The sequence below is a fragment of the Vulpes lagopus genome, chromosome 11, assembly GCF_018345385.1.
Source record: "Vulpes lagopus strain Blue_001 chromosome 11, ASM1834538v1, whole genome shotgun sequence".
Taxonomy (NCBI): Eukaryota; Metazoa; Chordata; class Mammalia; order Carnivora; family Canidae; genus Vulpes; species Vulpes lagopus.
Window position 1 is genome coordinate 14,582,318 of NC_054834.1, and position 24,082 is coordinate 14,606,399.

Here is a 24,082-nt window from a genome sequence, read left to right on the forward strand (position 1 = left end):
CATCCTTCCTTGCTCTCTGCTACCCTGGGCTCCCTGCAGTGCCCTGACCAAGCCATTGCAGTCCTCTGCTATTCCCTCACCAGGGCGGTGCTCCATCCTCAGATGCAAGGAAACTCCCACTCAGCTGCCAGGATCCAGCCCCAGGGGCGTTGCGGCCAAGCCTTCCCGGCCCTCTGCACAGCACAGGTTCTCCCTCCTTTGTACTCTGTACACACCCTATTTATCACGCGCCGGCATGTGCTGTGGGCCTGTTCCCCCTAATGGTCACTGGGTTCCTTGAGAGCAAGAATGATCACTTTCATTTCTCTGTACCCCAGTGGCTAGCACATAGTCAGGACAGTGAAGAAGTACTGAATGAATGAATGCATGTGTGCATGAATGAATATGGTGAGTGGATGAGGGCAGTGGGTGAACCCAGCAGCCTCTTCCTTCCCTCATTGAACACCTGAGATGCTTCACTGGCCCATGTGCCACTGGCTGCCAGCTGGGCCCGGATTTGCCAAGCGCAGGGGACATGGGTGCACCCTGTCCCCCCCAGCACCGGGGCCCTGCCACCTGCCCCCCCCCGCCTATGGAGACCCCCTCTGCTGCCACAGTGGCCTGAGTTCCCTGTTGTCTGTCTGCGATGGTTACCCTGTACCCAGAAGTCCCTCCTGTTCTCTGGCTCCCTCACTGTTCTAGGTGAGCAGGTGGTCCCAGTGGCACCCTCGCCCTGGGCAGGGGCTGCAGGTGATGCTTCTCTCCTTTCTCGGGCCCTGGCCAGGTGCCAAATACTACTCCTATTCGGAGCTGAGAGGCCTTCCCGTCGCTTCCCCCCACTTGCCTTGCCCTCAGCTGCCGTCCTCTTTGCAGAGGCAGATGGCCTAGGAGTTAAAAGTGAGCAGACCAGGGTTCCCACTTTGCCTCCACAGTTCCCAAGGTGAGACTGGGAGGCAGTGGCTTCCCATTCTGAGCTTCCTCATCAGTAAAATGGAGATACCATCATCCCTGCAGGGCTATTGCAAGGATTCAATGAAGCGGTCAATGCCGCGCACTTAGCACGGTGCCTAGCAAGGAGTAAATGGTCAATAAGTATTGGCTGCTGTGATTGATGTTGTTTTCAGTATTATTTTATCAATAAATCTTCCCCATAAGGATCTAGCATAGACCATTCCCTGGCCAGCAGCTAATATGTGGAATGAGTGTGGGTGGAAATGTCAAACCAGCACGCGAATGGTTTCTTAGGGCCGCCCCTGAAACTCTACCCCTTACTCATTAGTTGGAATGAGAGACAGATTTCCTCTGGGATGGGAAGAGAATGTGGAGGCAGTCCCCTTCATCTGCAGGGAGGCCTCCCGTCTTCCCAGTGAACGTGACTGTTCTGAATCTTGAATCTGATCTTGGCACAGGGTGGGTTGTGCTGGCTCCTTCCCCATGCATGCAAACGCCTGGGACAGCCAGACCCAGGAGTCCCTCACTAATCAGACTTTTAGAGATCACCAGCCAGGCCCTTCCCATCAATTCACATCAAGAGGTGAGGGTTTGCTTTTCCCATACTAAGGTGGGCTCAGTATGGCTGTCACATGTCTCGAGGGGCTTCTCTTGACACATCAGTGAGGGGAAGGCAGCCTGCGGGACCTGACAGGGGGTCCTGGGCTGAAGGGAGACCGGGGCCACACCTGTCCAGCTTCGCTGTGTGGCTGGGCCGAGGCTGTGGCTGACCGCGGCCTCTTCCTTCTTGTAGTCCTTTTACCAATGGAGTCCTGTCCGTGGGAGGTGGGAGAGGGGGCTAAAGCCTTAACAAAGGCATCCCTGACCAGTGGTGGCCCATACTGCCTTCTGTGGCTGGCCGGTGGCCACTCAACTGGGCCAGAGAGGGGACGATATTCTAGCCCCATCTCTGTTTGCTAGGGAGAAAACTATGCATATGATTCTTACCCCCATGGTTTCCCTTCCCCATCCTGGTTCATAACTGGGTGAAAGGATACAAAAGATTAGACTGTTTTTATGGGAAGGTTTTTATGGAAAGTTTTTAGGGGGGAGTCTAGCCCAGTGCGGAGTTGAACAGCAGAATCAACTGGGAAACTTTGTTCCAAAATACAGATTCCTGGGACTCACTCCTAGAATTTCTAATTCACTTGGTCTGGCTAGGATCCAGGAATCTGGTCCTTAAAAGCTCCTAAGAGATTTTGCTGCTGAGCTAGGTATGGAACTACAAGCCTGGTCCTATGGCCTCATTTCACCGGCAGGGTCAGGGGTGCTGTAGGGACCCAGAGAAGGGTTAGAGACAGAGGCCCAAAGCACATTAGATACTGCTGAAGCTCTGTCTTCTCACAACAGCCAGGCAGGGCCAGATAGCTGGGATCTGGGTCCCTGGAGTGAGGGCCAGCAGAGGGGCACTGACTCTGGGACCCCCAGTCGTCCCTAATTCAAGGGAAGTAGAGGAAGGAGCCAGGGCAGAGAAGAGGAACTCTGACCATTCCTTACAGAGGCCTGTACTTCCAGTCTGCGCCCTCCACAGCTACCCATGGCCATGTATGTGGCGCCTCTACAACCCACCATTGAGGGCATTGGAGTCCTGTGAAGGGTCCATGCTGAAGTTGGCTGAGCGGTGTCCCAGCTGCATAGATTTGACACAGAGGTAGAGGTAGGCCTTTACCAGTACAGATGACCCCAAGCCACCCAGTACACTAAGTACATTTGTCTTCTGATCTGAGTGTTTGGCCCTTCTAGAAGGATGAGACTATCCAGAGATACCCAGCCCACCTCCCAGCAGTTCACACTGTGAAACCTCTAGAATAGCAGGTGCACACCTCATGGAGACAGGCTAGGCATCTGGATCAAAAACAGCATTAGGGGCACCAGGGGCACCTGGGTGGCTCAGTGGTTGAGTGTCTGCCATTGACTCAGGTCATGATCCCAGGGTCCTGGATTCGAGTCCCTGCAGGGAGCCTGCTTCTCCCTCTGCCTGTGTCTCTGCCTCTCTCTGTGTGCCTCTCAGGAATAAATAAATAAAATCTTAAAAATAAAATAAAATAAAATAAACCAAGAGAACAAAACTCCATGTGCCCTGGGCCGCCCTGGAAGGGGAGCACCACGCAGGGTGCAGGAGGGAGCCTCCTGCCATGGGGAGCCGAGGTCCCAGAGCTGCAGTCCCACTGGGAAGGCGTCTTCCTAAAGCCACTCCCCCCAGGGCTTCAGATGGCAGTTGTGCTGCGGAGGCCGCCATAGGCCTCCAGGGATGGGAGAGAGGCTCTGTGGCCTTGCTGTTGCTGGTAGTATTCCAGGAAGGTGGGATCTTTTTTTCCCCTGGTGAGAGGCAGCTTGATGGCACTCTGAGAATGCTTCCCCGGGCATGCAGAGCTTAAGTAAATAAAAGCACAAAAATAGATTTTTCAAACCGTGTCTTCCAGAGCAGAGGAGGATTTACTGAGAAATTGGATTGAATTCCCCCAGACTCACCCGACTGCTGAGTGGAAGAAATCAAAGGAAAAGTGTGTGTTTCCTCCCCTGGCCCGTTGGCCAAAACAGTGCCACCTGCAAGGGCTTGCGGCCCTTAATGGGTGACCTTTTGAAAAGCAGTCGGGGGTTGGGGCTAAAGCTTGCTGAGCTATCCCTACCTACACCTGAACCTTCCACTCCCGGGGATGAGAGGGAGATTTGTCGGAGAACCTCTACCCTGCCTGGGTGTTGTAGATTGGTTTCCGGGCAGCCCTGGTGGCTCAGCGGTTTAGCGCCGCCTTCAGCCCAGGGTGTGATCCTGGAGACCCAGGATCGAGTCCCACGTCGGGTTCCCTGCAGGGAGCCTGCTTCTCCCTCTGCCTGTGTCTCTGCCTCTCTCTCTCTCTGTGTCTCTCATGAATAAATAAATAAAATCTTAAAAAAAAAAAAAAAAAAGATTGGTTTCCTGCAGGTATGAAGGCCGCTAGCAGCCCTCAAGAGAACAGGGTCATTTTTCTAGTGGCACTGGGGGGATTGGCCCTGCAGCACCCCCATCCAACTGTCTTCCACTTGGGTATCAAGACTGCAGTTTGCCTGATGGCCAGCCAGGACTGGAGTGTAGGGTATGAGCACAAAGTGCAAAGGAGGGCTTCTCCTGAGCCACCCCACGAGGACTTGAACACCAGAACACCATTAGCATCATTAGCACGATCTAGCAGGTGGGTTTTCAGAAACCAGGCTCTCAATGGTCCCACCAGTCAAGAACCTGAATATAGTACCCAGGATCACATTCCATAGAGTCTGAGTTCCAGCAGAGATGGATAAGAGGGGTGCTAGTATACTGACCCTCTAAACACATCTAAGAGCCCTGACTGTATCGTTTGCTGATATTTGAGGTGTAAGTACTCCCACTGCGGTGAATTTCAGAGAGCCAATGGGAAGCCAGTAAATGCAGAGCTAGGAAAGAGGGGCACACAGTTAGCTCTGGCCGGCAGTTTGGGGCGGCTCTAGCACATCACGGACTGTCTCAATAGAGCTCACAAGTACAGATACCCAGGAGGGGCCCCCAAAACCACATGCTGGGGGGACTCACAGCGGCACCCCACATGTACAGAACATGCCTTCCCATTGGCTAACAGAGTCTTAGAACCAGTGAGAGGTTCCTTATCACCAAACTAACGCTGCTGTGTACTCCTGGGTGTCTCCGTGTCAGTAGTTTGCATGATACGATCACTCACATTGTAGAGGTGCTCACATCCCTGGAGGAACTTGTTAAAGTCCATCCTCCTGGACCCCAGTCCCAGAGAATCTCACTCCCCAGCTCCCAGATAGGGTCCAGGTGTCTGCGCCCGGCCACCAGACTGCAAGTAGCATTCCCACTGTGAGAAACCCTCATCTACTGTTCTCTCACCCTGCAGCTTCGATGACTAGAAGCTCAAGGTCAGAGGCTTGTAGCATGATGGTTTCCTTCTCCACATTCCCTATTTTCCTCCAGTGAAATAGGATTGTTTTCCTAAAGTCCCACGGTGCAAAATCAGATTCCAAATCATAATACTGGCTAACATTTTTTTAAAGATTTTATTTATTTATTCATGAGAGACAGAGAGAGAGAGAGGCAGAGACACAGGCAGAAGGAGAAGCAGGCTCCCTGCAGGGAGCCCGATGCGGGACTCGATCCCGGGTCTCCAGGACCAGGCCCTCGGCTGCAGGCGGCGCTAAACCACTGAGCCACCGGGCTGCCCTGGCTAACATTTGCAAGCACCAGACATCAAAGTGTATCGTTCCCATCTCGTCCTCAAACCACCCTTTTATTACGCTTCCCATCTTGCAGATGAGGAAACTGAGAAGTTTCCCAGGGGTTCAAATTCAGACAGTCTAAAAAAAACAAAACAAAAACAAAAAACAAATTCAGACAGTCTGACCCCAGAACCAAACTCCAGGTGGCTTTTGACGTAGTGAGTTCAGGCTCTAGTTCTGTTCGGTTTCATGGGCATTGAGGTGAGGGCCTGTCCGACCGTGGCGCTGGATGAGCTACCTCAGCGAATCCACCCGCAACCCAGTGGGGAAGGTACGACTGCTATTTCCCAGACGAGGAAAGGTCAGTCCGGAGAGGTTCTGTGGCTTGCCCGGTATGGCACAGCCTGCCCGAGGCTGAGCAGGGATTTGTCATTCATCAGCACTCCCCTGCAGCTGCCCTGGCTGCGTCTCCTGGGTGCTTCCGTAGTCTAAGGTAAGGCAACTCTGATGCATTGTTACGCTTGTAAGCACTTGAGCATGTTTCTGGCTGCCTTGATTTGTGACTGTTAAATGTCTGCGCCCATATAGAAAACATCAGCGTACAAATGGGGAAGACAGGCCTACGTACCACTGTCTGTATCCACCAGGTACAGAGGGCTGAGCATGCTGATAAATGCAATAAATACAGAGAGAGGGCTGCTTGTGTCTGTGGAAGGCTCCCTGGAGGAGGTCACAGAAACACTGGCCTGGCAGGACGTGGAGGACCTCCGAGCATGGAGGAGGGGGGTAAAGGAAGGACTGCCAGGGAGGAGGAGCCCAACGTGGGACCCAGGGGCGGAGCTGGATCCCAGAGGCTCACCAGCCCTGCTGAGAGTCTCCCTTTTCTCCTCAGGCACATAACTAGCTTCATGCTTGATTTGTGATGGAAGACATTGTGATTTTTCTCCTCCAGCTGATCGATCTTAGTTTCCATTAGTACCTTCAAACAGCTTTCTGTAATCCTCTCTATGGTGGATTTTTTTTCTTTCTTTCTTGGTCTCTGCTCAGAAATCTGCCAGCTTTAAGCGCCAGCCCATCACAGTGGCTGCCAGGTGTGGGTGACTGGTTTGAGGAGCCTGCGTGTGATGAGATGCTCCTTTCTGTTCTCTTAGAGCCAAAGTACCTTTCTGCTCTTCGCGAGCACTGAAGCAGCAGCAGGTACTGCCGGGGTGGCTTGGCCTCCCCTATAAGCCCCCTGTTCCTAGGGGACTGCCTTGGGATATCTGTCAACGGCTTCCTGCAGTCTGGCTGTCCCCGTGGCTTGAACTCTTTGGACATTAATTCCCAGGGACATTGAGCAGTCTTGCCACTGCCCTCTGGCTATGCCAAGTGGACGCTTCTCATGACAGAGCCAAATGGCACATTTTCCTCTAAGCTTGGCAGCATCGTTTGGGTGATCATTGTAATCTTGAAGGACGCATGTAGGGCTCTATAGCCTTGACAAATGACCCTCTAGGGGGAAAAAAATGCCACCTTCTCTTTGCCAGTTACAGCCAGATCCAGCTCTACTTTGCACTCAGAGCCACTGACAAGGGCCACAGGGTCCAGAGGTCTCTTATCCTTAGAGCATACAGCTCTTCTTCATCCCCAGATCTGCAGGCATCACACTGATGTAACCCCTCATACTGAGTAAGGGTTAGCATGTCTGAAATGATAGGGCCATTTTCAGGGTTGGGCTTTTCTTGGCCCTTGACCCATTTACCTGACCACTCCACTGCATGTTCTGGATGGCATCAGTAACAATAATTTGATAGCTGAGGCCCTCCATGATACGGTCTCATGAAGGCATCTTCTTGTGTCTTTAAAAATGTCACATTTCTAGCATTTGTGAGGCACCAAGAAGAAGCCACTGGAGGGCTTCTTCGTAGACTCTGCTTTCAGCAGGTTTCAGCAACATGTCATCCAAGAAACCTCCCAAAGACTGCAGTGGAGCACCTCTGTGGTAGTTGCTGCCTGGCACCTTCAGTCCATTTCTAAATTAAAATCTCTACACAGTGATGGCAGGCCTAGTGAGATTCTTCTTACGTAATTGTCCTGATCTTAGCACGGCTATGAAAGCCCTCAGTATGGCATGGTTAGATTCCCACAGATGGCTGGGTCTGTGGGACCCATCCCACAGACCCAAACCCATCCCATTCCTTTGCCTCGAGCTCTTGATCTTTTTTCTTTTTTAATAATAAATTTATTTTTTATTGGTGTTCAATTTCGAGCTCTTGATCTTATTGTCATCAATGAAAGCCTCTCGGCCTGTGAATCTCAAGAAGCAAGATGGCAGACATCGAGTCCTTCAATATGCCTCAGAGCAACCCTTTTTTATTTTATTTTTTTTAAGATTTTGTTTATTCATGAGAGACACAGAGAGAGAGAGGCAGAGACACAGTCAGAGGGAGAAGCAGACTCCATGCAGGGAGCCTGATGTGGGGCTTGATCCCAGGACTCCAGGATCACGCCATGGGCTGAAGGCAGGTGCTAAACCACTGAGCCACCCAGGGATCCCCAGCAACCCTTTTTTTAAAGCCCAAAGTCTATTTAGGGTTTGGTGAGAAAGCTGAATTCCAAGAACTTCAATGCAGACTTCTGCTTCACTCCTATTGTATGAAAAGAACTGTACTGGAGTGGGGAGGGTGACACTATGCATAAGGCTTGATCCATGCTTTTGTTTTTTTTAAGATTTTATTTATTCATTCATGAGACACAGAGAGAGGCAGAGACACAGGCAGAGGGAGAAGCAGGCTTCATGCAGGGAGCCGGATGTGGGACTCGATCCCGGGACTCCAGGATCACACCCTGGGCTGAAGGCAGGTGCCAAACCACTGAGGCACCAGGCATCCTTTGGTCCATATTTTAATGTGGTTTATAATGCAGCCCTTGAAAACCAACTAATGCTCTTTGGGTATTGTCTGAGTTTATCATTATCTTTTGTTTTCTTCTTTTTAAAATTTTTATTTATTTTTATAAAGCCATCTCACCCTTGTCACCCAAAATGATACCATTTGGTATCGCAATAAAATGGGCTGAGACTGAGTTAAGTCCACCTCAAAACCACATTGCTCAAATAATATAGGGCTTCCTAATATATATAGAGAGATGATAGAAGAAAATGAAAGAAAGAAAGAAAAAGAAAGAAAGAAAGAAAGAAAGAAAGAAAGAAAGAAAGAAAGAAAGAAAGAAAGAAGAAAGAAGGAAGGAAGGAAGGAAAGAAAGAAAGAAAGAAGAAAAGGAAAGAAAGGAAAGAAAGAAAGAAAGAAAGAAAGAAAGAAAGAAAGAAGAAAGAAAAGTGATAGACATAGAAGATAGATAAAAGAGGTAGGTAGCTAGGCTAAAGATGATTTTTGTGCTTTATTTAACTTTTCTAGAGATTTCCTTTGTAACACGAACATGACATCCTTCCCTCCTTCTCAGCCATCCTTCTCCTTACACACTCACTCCCTTTTGGAGCTGTCATCATTACTGAAGAGCCAGAAAGGAATTAAGGGACCAGTTAGTCCGTCCTCCAGACTGTCAGATTGCCACAACAAGAATGTAGACTGTTCTATATGAAAAGGCATCAAAGGACATGTTTCCATTGACTCCCCCTTGACTCATTAAGCAGTTCTTCCAAGTAGTGCTCTGTTCAGTCTGGAAATTATTTTTGACCATCCCTGTCTTATAAGGAAAAGCATCATCACCTCTTCATCCCCAAACCCACTGCACTCTTCCTTGAATATGGCACATACCTCCACCTCTTTAAGATCTCTCTTGGGTGAGGAATAGAAGGAGGGAAGGCATCACAGATTGCTCCAGGAGAGCCAACCTGGACTCAAGAGATGCCCAGGATAGAGGTGGAAGGAGTCACCCAGAGTGAACTGGAAACAGGCCTCACTCAGACCAGCTCTTAAATTTCCTACCTTGAAGGAGGCTCAGGGGAGGAAAAGTCTATTCCAAACAAAGAAGCAAAGCAAAGCTTATTGAAGAAGAATTGAGAAAAAATGCCCAGGGAGGCCTATTGATTTTGTATGTTTTCACTATTATCTCAACTGTAATCCTCAAGTTGAAAGTAATGTGGACATAAAGATTTAGGTGAACATTTAAACACTTAAATGACCCAAGTAGGAGGTACGTCTGGGTGGCTCAGTCAGTTAAACATCCAACTCTTGGTCTAGGCTCAGGTTGTGATCTCAGGGTTGTGAGATTGAGTCCCATGTCAGACTGCATGCTCAAGGGGGAGTTTGCTTGAGGATTCTCTCTCTGCCCCTCTCTTTCCCCTTCAAATATATAAATAAATAAATAACTGACCCAGATGAGAGACCCTGAGAGGGAAGGGAGTCTGGTGATGACTTGTGGCCATTCCAAAGCATTCATAGGCCCTTCTACTCACCTAAAGCTAGAAGAAGGGACTAGAATTTCCTCCAATAGGTTGATGCTTCTCTCTCTAGTTGAGTCATAGTGAACTATACAATTTTTACGTAACAAGCTTTTGGTTAAATGTGCTACATCCACCCTTGTCCCTTCCAGAGGACTTTTCTCTCGCTGGGCCCAGAGCACTGGGGCTGATGTGGTGAAGGGGATTGGAAGCTGTCCTGCACGTGTAGCTCATCTCTGAACCCAAGCAGTCCCTGCTATAAGCTTAGGATACCTTGTCAGGACTCAGCAACCTGCCAAAGTGGTTCCATGTTCCTCCTCTGTCCTGAGGGCCGGAGGTAGGGATGTCAGGCCAGAAGCTACCAGCTGACCTGGCTGGGATGGTGGACAAGGATGTGAGTGACTGGATAAGGAGAAGCCTGGGTATCCTTGCAGCTGCTGGAAAGGGAGTCTGGGCTGGATTTATATCCCAGAGAACAATTTTAGGGACAAATTATTGGCATCGTTGCCTAAACCCTGCATAGGTGAAGGGAAGCCCTTTGCAAGATGACTTTCTTAGCCACCAGGGTCATCGCTGACCTGGTCAGTCCCCTGCCAGGTTGGCCTCAGATCACTCAGTGTGCTCTGGGCTGAGCCCAGCTGGTCCAGTGTCAGACAGGAAGGGGCTGAAGCAGGAAGTACTAGGAGAAGTCTCGATCTTCCAGGCCCTGAATCACTCACTTGGCTTGATGTATAAGACCAGCCCTAGGATGAGGAAATGGAAAATGAGGTCAGGGGGAGCATCCAGAGAACACCCCTAAGCCTACCCCAAATGCTGGTTTTGAGAGGGGTATCACGGGTTGGGGGGTGGAATGGGGAGTAGCCGTGTTTGCCAGACAAGGAAGGATGCAACCTTCACCAGTCTGGAACAGTGAGGGACAGGAATTAGCTTCTTCTCCACTATGATGGCCCACCTGGCGCTTGCCTCCTTAAATTCAGCCAGCACTTGTCTTCCACGGAGCTCAAAGAATGAACAAATAGACAGTTATTGACCTCATAATCTTAGATAGCAGCATGGATATTAGGTCAATTTATTATTATTTACAACCTCCCCCTTTGAAGGAAGGGCAAATTAAGGAGCACAGGAAGTAAATCAACTTCTTGGGACCTTCAGCCTCATGAACCAATTGACATTTATGAAGCAGCTACCACGCGCCAGACTGTTTGGCTGTAGAGATATAAAGGGCACCGGGTCACAATTCCTGTCCTCAAGAAGATCCCAGTCTGGTGAGAGAGGCGTAAACCAAGTGCTCTACAGCCTGGGAGCTGTGGTCACGTTGTGGAGGGCGCACTGGCAGGGAGGGAAGGAGCCTGGTTGACTCTGCGTCTCCGCCAGGCGAGGCAGAGAAGGCTTCCCAGAGGAGGGGATGGGTGAGTTGGAGAGACAGGAAGAAGGCCAGAGATGACAGGAGGTCGTTTCAGATATCCTGACAGCGTGCCCCCTCCTTCACACATATGCCCTTTGATTCCAGATGAGGAAGCAGTTTAGAGGGGACTGCCATGCCAAAGGCCAGAGGCAGAATTTGAACTCGAGGCTGCCTGACAGCGGGGCCCAGCGCTGGGGCACTGCATTTTACAAGGCCCATGTCTCACAGGTTTTGTTCTAAGCCTAGAGTACAGTCTCCTCCTTGTGCTGCAGGGTGGAAGTTGTGCGGGGTCTGAGGGGAAGTCAGAAGTCTGCGGAGAGGGGCTGGCCCGAGGCCTGAGGCCCAGGGAACAGCCCCCGTCGCCTCCACACAGCCTCCACAGCCTCCACACAGCCCGACTGCATTAAAGGTCCTCCTGAGGAGGGAGGGATTAGTCTCTCATGAGGCCGTGGCTTTGTGGGTTGGTTGGGTTGGTTGGGTTGGGGATGGTTCGCACAGCCTAACGGGGAGCACCCACCTGCTACCAGGCCTGGCTCCCGGCTGCAGCCTTGCAAGGGGGGTGCCTTCCGGCCCAGCCGCAGCAAGAAGAGGCTGGGGCCCCTTTAGTCCTGGTCTGTCAGAGAAGAAAGGCTGTGGGCCTGCCGCCCGCCCTCATTGATGCTGAGGAGCTCACCGCTGCTGCTGCTTGCTTTCTAGTCGCCCTATTGAGTTTCCGTTTCCAGATTTCATTGTTTTTGAAGCCCTCACAGTCAGGCCCTGGGTTTTCAGAGATCTGAAAGACGGAAAGTGACCACATTTGTGTGTGCGGGTGTGTGTGCGCGTGTGTGCATTTTCCTAGAGGGGAGTTCAACATTCGGCTGGGGAAATAGGAGGTATTGGGTCCGAGGTCATTGCTTTGAAGACCTCATGTTGTTTTGATCTCTGAATTTAAGGAGGTTTTGGAGTTGAGGAACAGATAGAATCAGGCTGTCAGAGCAAAGGAGAAACGTTTTTTACATCCCCTCAAGCTTTCTATTTGACATAAGTGATTAAAATGCAGCTGAAAACTCCACCGGCAGAGAGAAAAGACGAATTAATAAAAACTGCGTAATGAGCACATTAAGATTAATGGGGGGAGAGAAGGGCTCCCCGGACCAGCCTCTCTCAGTGTGAGCAGTGCTCCTCCCGAGGTGGCACGTGTCGTTCCTGTAGGGAGCCCTTCTGTGTCCGGATCCGCATCGGCTTGGAGGCAGTCATGTGTGTCTTTGAACCACAGTGACTGTTCTTCCCAATAATTTCCCCTGTTTGAGTTTATGGAAGCGGAAGCCCACAAGTCACAACCACTGCCAGCCACCAGCTCATCCCTCTGATAGTTTTCCAAGGAAGTCCAGTGGCACCCGGCTCTCCAGCCACGGTCACAGGGTTGTCCCTCCCTGAGGTCCTACCGAGGTCTGTGTGTCCAGTTATCTCCCACGGGCAGAGGCTTCTTTTCAGGCAGGGCTTACATTCGCCTTCCTGGAAAAGGCGTGGTGTGTTAAAATTACATAAATAGAATCTCCTTTTTTTTTTTTTTTTTTTTTTTTGCATTACAGTAGTTTTTTAGAATCAGTGAAAAGGGAAGCAAAAATTTTAAATTATATGAAATTGTTGTTATAATAGAGTATTATAGCAATTGCTACCTTGACATTTTTAATAATCCCTATAGCAACTGGGGTGGTTTCCCAACCCCCAACAAGACTTTTGGGTAACTGAAGGACATTTTCTGGAGCTTTTTTTTTTTTTTAATTTTTTTTTTTAATTCCGTTTTGCTGTCTCCCTTTTCCCGCTGTGGGATTTTCTATAGTGAGAGTAGGTACCAGCGATTGCTGATAAGCTGCTCCACTGCCTTCAAAGCAAGTCTGCTCCTCACAGCTTCTCTGTTCAGTCCGCACTCTGCTCGGCGTTCCCACTCACAGAGGGAAGGCATCAGTCCTTACTCACGCCCTCTCAACTTTTTCATCCTCTGAGCCCTCAACCAGTTGTTGTTTCATAATGTCAAAGTCTTGGGCCCTGGCAGGTGTCCAGGGTCCAGTTCAAAGGCGCACAGCATCTAGATCAATCCCAAATCCACAAAAACAGCTCTCCTCCCATCTTAGAAACACGTCGCATCCAAACAGTGGATTGGAGATGTCACCCCGCCTTTTCCTTAACTGCACCCATTTTCCTAATGTGAGGACTGGATGCAGCGGAAGTTGATGCACTTGGCTTCACAGGTTGCAGGTATTCCCCTCCAAAAACTGTGTATCTGGAATAAAATGCTACTCCTATCCTGCCGATTTCTTTTCAGTATTGACTTAAGAAACAGTTCACCAGCTCCACCAGGACATCAGAGCTCTGTCCCCCCCCCCACCCCCGCTCCTCCTCTGCGGTCTGGGGGTGGGGTGCTTTTGGGGAAGGTGAGGCCGTGCAAACCTCAAGTGCCTTCCGTCCGTAAGCAGGCCAGGTGTGCCAGCCTCCACTGAGAGCAAGAACGCAATTGACAGTCAACTCTGCCCCAAATGAGAATTTTAGTAGCAGTTAAGTAAGAGAAGGAGTACCCACTTTAAATAGGGGTACTGAGAATTTCCTGTGGTAAATTTATAAGCAGCATTAGGTTAATACCATGAGCCTAATCTGTGAGTAACTTCCGTGAATTACCCTTAATAAGCATTACATTGACAGACATTGGAAAGAACTCCAATAAGTTCTCAACTCCCCACTACCCCCACTCCACCAACCCCACCCTCTTCTCGCCACCAGACCGTGGACAAGTTGTAGCCTCTATGTGCTTATTTGATACAGAAAGGGATCTACACTTTAACCTGGCTCTGTTGTGCATAGGTTCTTGGGTTAATGATCAGTACCCCAGCCAGCACTTTATGTTAATATGATCATTTCCTCCCAAGTTCATGAAAGACTTTTCTGTATCCCACTGTGGTAGATAATGAACATGGTTTTCTCCATTTTTGTAATTAGGGAAATTAATACAGGGAAGAGTGGTGCCAGAAGAGGTGCTGGTCAGTGGGTTGTTGGCAAATGTTTAAATAGCCAGCTCTCCAAGAGAAGAAGCCCTGGTTTATAGTGGATACTGATTCACATGGTGTAAATATTCCCACCTTGGCTGCTTTAAGCTACCAACATACCTCCTTGAATGCTGAGATAGGAAGATATAATCGACTCTTGTGAGCTGGTAACAGCAGGCTCTAGCATAAAATTTGGCACTAATGATTCAGTCCAGGGCTTCAGATTCCCAAGACACCGCTGAGGACTAGCTCAGACCTCTCTAAATCCCCAGTGAACTCTCAGGCTTAGCATAGCCCCTGATTCACTGGATTGCCTTGAAAAGTGGTTTTCGAAGTTTGAGTTGCGACCCATTAAAGAGTCCTGAAATGTTGAAATCCCAGTGAAAATTTTTTAAATGAAGTAGAATATAGTAAAACAGAAAGAAATGAGTAGAACAGAACATATCAGAGTGTAATGTACATGTTGCAAGGAGAGATGATGGATGGATAGATGGATAAATGGATGCATAGATACATATACATATACATACGTACATGTACATAAGGGTACAGTGGGTTGGTGTCAAAAACCAAAAAAATACTGACCTAGAAGCAAGTGTACCTGTTTCCCATTTGTGCAAAATGGAGCGAATGGAGCTTGCTCCGTCCCCACCTGTTGTCAGGCAAGGGGCATGTTAAAGTCACCTCTGCGATAGTGCCATGGTGGCTAGCACTCTCTCTGATGTACAGTTGACCTATTTGCCGGGACAAAATGAGGCAGAATGGAGTGGTTTGGCTTTCTCTCTTTGGAAGATGGTTGAACCCCATGTTTAAAGCTGGGCAAAGTCTCATTTTTATGCACATGCTTCCTTGGAATCCAGCCACAGCCAGAGAAAGAGAGAGAGCCCTCCCAAAAGCTTTCAGCCCTCATCAGTCCTTGCACATGTGCAAATTCTGCAGGTGGGAGAGACCCTCAGGCTTCCCAGGAGGTCTGCTTGAGTGATCATGAGGGAGACACAAAGGATGTATTGGCTGGAGCAAGGACTCTCCCAATGGAGAAAGACCTAGTTAATTCTGGAAGGTCAGAGGGATGACCTTGGTGAAGGCTTTCTCCACACTCTCCCCCAGATCCCTGGTGGAAGAAAATACAGCCTTTTATGAGCCATCACAGCAACGCCATGAATTGTAAGCCCCATTTCATAGATGAGGAAACTGATGCTCAGAAAAGTTGGGCATCTTCCCTGAGGTTGCATGGCAATGAGCACTGTATGAAAAATCCCTCCTTCTGACCCCAGGCCTGTGGTCATGCCAATAATTTGGGAAAGCCTGTTAGTCATCCAGGAAACCCTCCCCAAGCTGTTTTCTTCATCTGTGAAATGGGATTTTGCTCTGTGAATGAAGGAAAACAGCCTTTTGCTGAGGAAGGAGCGTTGCCTTTAGACTCAGAGTGTCCTGGCATCTCAGCCCAGTTTATAAATCATAGCCCAGGGACGTCAAGCAAATCACCTTGTTCTCTTGCCTGGAAAGTGGAGATGATGACAACTTTCTAGATTCATTTTGAGGACTAATCAAGAAAATGTTATCACATCAGAAAGTTCAGAAGGATCCACATTAACACATCGGAGGTGGTCACCCCTGGGTGGTCTCATTACAGGTGGTTTCACTTTTCCCTGTTTTCTCATCTTTATCCAGTGATGCTCTGGTAGAGACCTGATTGGCGTCTGTGCCCCCGTTCCATGGTGTAAATACTTCCACCAAGGCTGATGCCAAGCTACCACCCTGAAAGCACTGAACGAGCTGGGGAAGGACATGCTGGTACAAGCCCACGCCAGCACACCACTGCTGTTCTTTGTAACTGCGCACCGAGTGTGTTGTTGGGGGGGGCGGGTGTCAATTAATAGAACACCTAGCATCATGCCGGCGTAATAGTTTTCAGTTCTTCCTGACTTTCCTCCATCCCCGGGCAAACAGCACACTGACTGTGATCGCCAGGCTGCATGAGGCGGTGGTCTTCTGAGAGGCCAAGTGCCCTTACCTTGCTCCCCACCCTCCAGCCTCGCAGAACCTGGGCGGCCTGTAGAGGAGATTCAGAGGTCGGCCAATTGCGGAATAACCCGGCCAGCAGGCAGGTCCTCTCACTTTCTATGGGAGACACACTGTGAGCAGACATGAGCAAGGTTGAAACTGCTCTAGGGGAAACCAAGAAGGGTCTCAGTGGAGCAGAGGGCCTGAAGGGGAATGAGCGTGCACACACACACACACACACACACGCATGTGTGTACGTACCCCGGTGGCCAGTTTCTGGCTAGACTGACTCATGACCGGAGAGGAGTGTGTGTACCTTGGGGGTGCGGTAGGGGTGCTCTGCAGATTTCTGAAGGATTATAGAAGGTGTGGGAATCCTGAGACCACAAAGGTGCAGAGGCACGCTCACTCCCCCCACCCCAGACTCAGCACAGCTTCCCACACGGAGGAGGCGCGCGAGACATTTTTCTTAATGCTTTTTTAATTCATAAATTTCTTCTGTTCCTTTATAGCTTGATCTATTGCAGAAAGGATGTAAGGCCCCTCAGTAGATGCTTGTTGAATCAATAAGTAAGTCTTAGCCCCGCCTGGCTCCTGGTTTCACATGTTCCCGGACGTAAAATGTGACTGAATCTAAATGAGATGCAAAACGTTAATAAAGATTGCCAGTGATTTTTTTTTTAATTTCTTCTGGCTTTTTTGCAGTTTTCAAATGTATCTTCATAGAACATGGATCACATTTGTTATTGAAAAAAGAACATGTATTATAAAAATAAGCAACCTATGATAAAGAGTAGAACCAAGAGGTATCGGTAGTTAAGGACCAACAGATGTCCTCTCCACACTGCGGTGCTTGAACCAGGGGCCCTGGACACATTGGGTAGGCCCAGCACGGGCCTCCTCATGCTTCAGGACACTTGTCACAGTTGGGTTCTCTCTCTGGGCCTCTCTTGCCTCCGACCTCCCGCCCACCAGGCACTGACTAATAACGTTCCCCTCCGGTAACAAGTCTTAGTCAGAAGTGGAAAGAGAGGCGAGTCCTAGAGAGGGGAAATAACAGGCCGCACCCAGGGCTACTGATAAGTGACAAGTTCACCGAGGGCCTGTGTCCCCAGCCCTCTACCCCCACCACCATCACCTCTAAGGGGGCAAGCGGGCCCCCATGCACCTGCAGCTCGAGGAGGACCTGCCATGGCCAGAGCCGGCGTCACCCTCGCAGCCACTCTCCTCCCCTGGGGCAGCGTGGGCCTCAACTCCTTGCCCAGTGACAAGTGTGTCCGCTCCCCTTCTCTCTGAGCACTGGGGCTGCCCTGAGAGCGCAGAGCGGAGGGTGCCCCTGTGAGAGCATCTGTTGGGTTATAGACGAGCTGTCCCCACCTCATGGGGAACTAACTCAGTCTGTGGCCTCCCTCTGCAGCCGGGGGAGCCGTCTTTGTGGGTTTGCTGAGTTTGGAGGGAAGACATAGGTTGAGTCTAGAAAATGAGAACTTGAGGGCTTGGGGGGAGGAGGGTTCAGTACGTTTGTGACAGAAAACATGCCTGATGCATTCACTGCCTTAATTCCTCCGTCAGCCGTGCCAGTGGTCCAAGCCTACTGCTCGATTCTGGAGCAACCCAAGAGCTGGTGGGCTGAGAGCAGGCGAGCCCAGGTGCCCCCAGGGCTCCGTGTGTACCCCGAGGTGCATGGGGAGGTGTGACCGTGTTTCCTCAGAAGCTAAGGAACTTTCTTCTCTGACCACTTTTTTTCACATACTGTACAACGCACCCATGTAAAGTGTCCGAGCGGGGGGTTTGTAGTATATTCACGAGAGTGTACAGCTATCACCACTATCAGTCCTAGAACATTTCTGTCACCCCAAAAAGAAATCCTGAACCCCTTATAGCAGCAGCCCCCTCAGCCCCCTCTAGGTCCTCCAGCCCAAGCCAGACACAAATCTAATTTTTGTGTCTATAAATTTGCTTGATCTGGACAATTGGGATCATACAATATGTGGCCTTTTGTGTCTGCCTCCTTTCACTTTATATAATGTCTTCAGGTTTCATCCATGTTGTAGCAGGTGGTGTAAGCACTTTGTTCTTTTTCGTGGCTGAATAGTAGTCCACCATCTGCTTACACCACATGTTGTTTATCCATTCACCGGTTGATGGATATGTGGGTTGTTCCCACTTTTTGGCTGTTGTGAACAATGCTCCCACGGACCTGTGTATATGAGGCTTTGTGTGGATGTATGCACTCGTGTACCTTAGGCCACGTAACTGATTTTTTTTTTTTAACAGCATGTCACTCCTTTGCCAAAAAGCCTTCAGCAGCTTCCCTTGGGGTTTTGTGTGTGTGTGTGTGTGTGTGTGTGTGTGTGTGTGCGTGTGTGTGCGTGTGTGTTTAAGATCTTATTTACTTGAGAGAGAGCATGAGCAGAGGGAAAAGCAGACTCCCTGCCGACTAGGGAGCCAGATGGGGCTCGATCCCAGGACTCCGGGCTCGTGACCTGAGTTGAAGGCAGACACTTAACCAGCTGAGCCACCCAGGTGCTCAGCTTCCCTTGGTTTTTTTGTTTTGTTTTGTTTTTTGTTTTTAAAGATTTTGTTTATTCATTCATGAGAGACACAGAGAGAGAGGCAGAGACACAGGCAGAGGGAGAAGCAGGCTCCATGCAGGGAGCCCGAGGTGGGACTTGATCCTGAGACCCCAGGATCATGGCCTGGGCCGAAGGCAGGCGCTAAACCGCTGAGCCACCCAGGGATCCCCGCTTCCCTTGTTTTTAAAATCAGGTTCAAAATCCTTACTTGGTCCACAAGGCCTACAGCTTCTGGGCTCTCCCCTTGTGTTCCAGCACTTGGCGGACCTTGAACTTTCCCCGCCGCCCCCCAGCCCTTGCGTAACCCCCACACATCCTGAGGTCCCCGCCCGAATACCCGCTGCTCAGGGAAGCCTCTTCAGGCCCCTGACCAGGTTGGGCCCACACGCCCTCAAGGGACGCCTCCACACGTCTCCTTAGCACGTGCCCCACAGCCACGTGAGGACTTGGGTGATAACTTTTTCTGTGTCCTGTCGCCGTAAGGTCCGGGAGAGCAGGGCCCTCGATGGCATCCATCCGGTGTCCCCCACAGCCTGCCCGGTGCCGGGCACACTCGCTGCAGGTCAGTCAGATGAGTAACAGGTAACGATGGCAGCGAGCAAACCGCGTGTTCGGAGGCCTCCCGGGCCGTGGGGTGTCCCCCAGGCGGTGGGGAAACACGGGCACCGGCTCTCCAGGGCCTTCTGCGCCTCAGTCCACCTGAGAGACCCGCGTAAGTTGGAATGGGTTTAGGGGAGCCCCCCGTCGGGTGCCGGCCCACCCTCAGGCACCCTCTGGGGCCACGGGAAGCCGTCAGCATGGGACCCCGGGGCCCCCCGTGCTGGCGGTGCACCTCCAGGGGTGAGGCGAGGCGGGGGCCGGGAGGCCGCAGCTTCTGGGGCAGCCGGGAGTGGCACCGCACAAACCCTGTCCCTTTAGGAGAGCTCGTTGCCTTGCTGCGCGTCTCGCTCGAAACACTGTCCCCGAGGACGTGGCGAGAGGCAACTAGGCCTTCCGAGCCTTCATGACCTTCTCAAGAACCCTGTTTTCCTTTCCCCGCAGATATGCACTTATTCGGCCACTACCCCGCACACGACGACTTCTACCTCGTGGTGTGCAGCGCCTGCAATCAGGCCGTCAAGCCACAGGTTTTCCAGGCGCACTGCGGTAAGTGGACCCCCGCGCCCCCGCCGGCGACCGTCGCCCGCCCCCCCACCCCGCCCGGACGGTGTCCGCCGGCGGCGGCCGTGCCCCACGCCTCTGCCCCCCTCGCAGGGCAAGGGTTTTCGGAGCTGGAGTCCTTCTCGGAGCCGCTCAGCCCTGTCAGAGCGAACGAGAGAGAACCTGCCACTTGCGGGAGGGAAATGGGACCGGAGCGAAGCCGTCCCCCAACCTTGCGCTGGCCTCCCGGGGCCATCACGGGAAGGGGGGAGCAGCCCGACATCCCTGAAATGGGGGGCCAGACTGAGTCTGCCGGGGTTTACCCCAGGAGGGGCTGGAGCTGAGGGCAGCCCAGTGTGGGGGGCTCCAGGGGTGCTGCCCCAAGGGAACGCCTGGTACCGACAGCCTCAGCTTTGGTTTCTGTCTCTCCAAGAATGCTCTTTGTTTGTGTCTGGGAACTTGCCTTCCCGCGGTATCTTTACATCCTCGATGTCATAAATTCCCTTCTGTAGGTCAGCAGCAAACCCTAGGCCACCCCCTGCAGGTGCATAAGGTGCTCGTGATGCCACATCAGGAGCACGTAAACCACCACTGACCTCAGACAGGCACTTACTTAACCTCGAGAGATGGAAGGCGCCTTATCTTAAGGTGGAGGGTTTCCAGATCTTTTCATTTAAGCCGTACTCCCTTTCAGTGAACGTCCTGTCTCAGTGCCCTCTTTCACTATCACATCTCCAAGCACATTAAATAAATGCCAAAAAAAATTAAAGCAATAATAATATTGGGTATGCTTTTGTAAATTACACATTTTCCCCTTTCTCGCACTCAGGATTTCTGACTTTCCCCCACCAGCTCCAGTTGTCCCTGTTCTATAAAAAGTGAGTTTAACGTAAAGGGAGTTGCTTATCCAAACTCATCAGTAAATGTATTTGGCCCTTTAGAATAGTTTTTACGTATTCTAATATCATCTATGAATATGTATATATATGATATATCCATATCTAAATATATATAATCTGTATCTGTGTGTATGTGTATATGGAGAGAGAAAGAGAAAGAGTGGGTATATTTTGTGTTTTTAATATATAGAAAGAGAATCCAGGATTTAGGGGCACTTTCCAAAATTTCCTTACCTGCTCAAGGCAGAGAGAGGCTCCTAGATAAAGTGCCATACAGAGAGTTCTGTTGAGAGGGCGAGTCTCCTGATGTCCCCACAGCCAGCTCTGTGAGCTTGAGCTCCTTGCCTGGTGTCTCAGGACTTTGGTTTCTCCTCTTCCGTGAGGAGTGATCTCCACAGGTGCTTCTAGCTCTAACATTTTCGTTTCTGGCAGGCTGAGCATGAAAGGAGCAAGTTGTGTGCTCGGCCCGAGCTGACCTTCTTGCTCAGTGCTCTGTAGCAAATGACCTCCCCCCTTCCTCCAGGAGAGAGAAAAGGTCAAACCTTTCCAAAGGGAAACTGCTAGAGACCCCGAGGTGGTGTTATCAACTAAGTGACAGGTGGGGAAAAGGAAAGCAGAGCGGTGGCAGGAAGATCCCACACAGCTGGTTTGTTCAGTGAATGACCGTGGAATCTGTGTGGCTGGTTGCTTCTGTTTGTCTCATGAAGATGTGGAGCTAGAGCACCCCAAATGTCACGGGCGTTCGTTCATTTGCAGGGATGGGCTGCCGAGCTGGGTATGGCTGTGAACAAGACAAATGAAAATCCCATAGGCTTAATCAAAACTTTCACTGGGAGCTTAATCCATTGGCAGAGTCTTTGATGGAAGGAAACAGAAAGGGGCCTGGGACCCCACTATGCCTTGCAGTTCTGCCCAAGGTGAGGCCTCATCTAGCCAATGAAGGAAGCTTCTAGGGCTTGGCTCCACTGATACAGCTGCCTCCCTCTGTTCTAGGTCTTTTGATTCAAGAGCCAAGTCAAGCTTAGGGGAATGGCCCAGGGTTTGGGGGCCGTCTCCTCTGAGCAGTGGCAGTAAATTAGCTTGGGGGTTTGGAGTGACGGACCTCCTCACTTGAAGCCCAGACCCTGCTGAGCTTCTTGCCGAACCAGCTGATGAGTAGCGCGATGGGAACTCAGCAGACGGAGGTGTCGAAACCTCCCTGTCTCTCAGGTGTGTGTCCTGCTGATTCACAGCCCATGTTTATCAAGACCAGAGAATGCAAGGCAGAGCTCAGAACCACAGCATTTCTTCGGGGACAGTGAGGATTTCTTCGTTTCCCTGAGAATTCTTTGTATGGCTTAATGATATTTCTTTTCTTGCTGTTTTATCTCCTCTGACTAGCCTTGCTATTTCCAACAAGTTAATAAGAATGACACTGTGCTAAATGCCAGGTACTGTGCTATGCGCTTTCCCTATCTTTGAGTACGTAATCCTCTCAACAGCCCTATGAAGTAGGTACCAGTATGATCCCTGTTCTTTTGAATGTGAGGAAGCTGAGGCTCAGGAGTACCTTACCTGAGGTCTCAAAGCTAGGCAGGTGCACAGCCTGATTTTGAATGCAGGCAGCACCACTCCAGAGTGAGGGAAGTCCAGAGTCGGCTTGCTTAGCCCGTCCTTCACTGCGCTTCTACATGGATCGCGTGCCCTCCCTGCCCTGCCCGGCTCCAAGACTTGCCCGCATTCACTGGCCAGGTAGCACATGGGAGTGCAGGTCTTCAAACTCTATTTTGTTAGCAGCAGAGCCTTTCTTCAAAAGGAATCTCATGAAGGACCCCGGTCTATAAATATATTTGCAAAGCAGGGCCTCTGGGGTTGAATTTTGTTTAGGGGCTCGAGCCCCACCTACCTAGCCTCTCCTGACTCCCAACCTGTCAGGGGTCCATAGAACAGCATTTGAAGTTTGTTGTAACAGAGAGGACATGGGATGGGAGCCAGACCATGCAAGCCACATTAGCTGTGTGACCTTGGGCAGGTGCCTCTGTCTCTCCACCTTGTCTGCCTCATGCAGTTGTTGGTGCAAAATAACTGGTATGAAGCACCTTCTGGCAAGTACACCCAGAGCACGGGTCCATTTCCTCCTCCCTCTTCCTGCATGGCATCGATCCCCATTGCCCCCAGCTGGATGTGATTCATCCCTCCTAATAGGACTATTCTCCTGCGCCACTTCCCGTTTGTGCCTGCACTTCAGTTATCTGTGGACTGTCTCGGCACATCTACCAGCTTCTCGGATTCTTTCAGGACCAGGGATGCGCCTTGTCAACTCTGTACTCCCAGCACCCAGAAATGAGTCCATCATCACTGGCCCTGACCCCGGGAAACAGAGCTGTAGTGCACTGGAAGGGACATAGCTAGGGGCCGGCATGCCTGGGGCCAAGTCCCAGCTTTGGCCCTGCCCAGCCCTGAGACCCTGGACTTGTCACTTTTCAAATGACAGGGGACTGGATAATGTGTTCTCTTAGAAACTTACTCATTCTTAGCACGTGTGGTTCAGTTCCTGGATTATATGGATCCTGGCAAAGAGAGAGAGATGGGTGCACGGCGGCATCCAAGATCTCAGCGTCCCAGTTGTTTAAGTTAAATTGAAAAAAAGCACGTGTGTGTGTGTGTGTGTGTGTGTGTGTGTTTATGAGAGAGAGAGTATTTAGGCCGTTGGTTCTGGGGACATTGAAGGTTGATGGTACTGTGAAAAATTGGAAAACCATAGTAGAAAAATCATGGATTTTGGAGGCAGACAGACCTGGATTAGAATCTTGACTGACATTTACTCTCTGTACAACCTTGAGCTAAATGCATGACTTTTTCAAGCCTCATTTTCCTCTAAAAAGAAGGTGATCTGATCGTTCTGCCTCAGAATTACTGTAAGGAACAGAGATAGAGTTTCCTGGCACATAGTAAGGAAATAAAGAAAGGGTAGCTATTATTGTCAATAAAGTATGGCTATTTCTTATTAGGTTGAATGTTTCTTATGAAAAATGGGAAAACCAATTCAGTCAAATGCTTCCTGTCTTCATTTCTGGCCCTGTCTCAGGGGATGTGCGCGCGGAGGTCAGCCTACAGACATTGGCCTGTGATTCATCTTCAGCCTTGCATACTCTTGGAGGCAAGAATTGTCAGCCTGAGGATGATTACAATGCCAGGAGTCCCGAGGATCTGGCTTTATAATATGGTTTACGTTCACATTAGGCCCCAGTGTCAGCTCCTCCAGAAATGTCGTGAAGCTCCGGGTACCTCTCTGGAGTCCCTGCCAGGGTCCATCCTGGTTTGGCCGCCTGGCCACACAGGGTCACGTGAATCCCCACTCCCAGGACGTTCCGCATTCCTGTCACTTCTGATTTTGTGCCCCACGCTGATGTCCCCCCAAACATAAAAAGCACATGTGCCCAGAGGTGAGACCCCGTGCTTGGCATGGAGGGGGGCTCTCTGGGAGCCGCCTTCTGACCACCCCCCCCCCTCCCCAGGGC

General features: G+C 50.6%; 1 protein-coding gene across 8 annotated transcripts in view; it reads left to right on the forward strand.

The window, feature by feature from the left end:
* The window catches only part of ATXN7L1 (ataxin 7 like 1), a 245,268-nt gene that overhangs the window by 66,333 nt on the left and 154,853 nt on the right, over positions 1-24,082 (forward strand). For 7 of the 8 annotated variants that reach the window (XR_005982684.1, XM_041722182.1, XM_041722183.1 and 4 more), the window contains one exon: positions 19,585-19,689. Coding sequence is in view for 7 of the 8 variants with exons in the window: in XM_041722182.1 (XP_041578116.1) it covers positions 19,585-19,689 (105 nt within the window). In the remaining variant the exon portion in view is untranslated. Of the gene's footprint in view, positions 1-19,026; positions 19,106-19,584; positions 19,690-24,082 lie in introns of all 8 variants that reach the window. The other variant, XM_041722186.1, reaches the window with a different exon arrangement.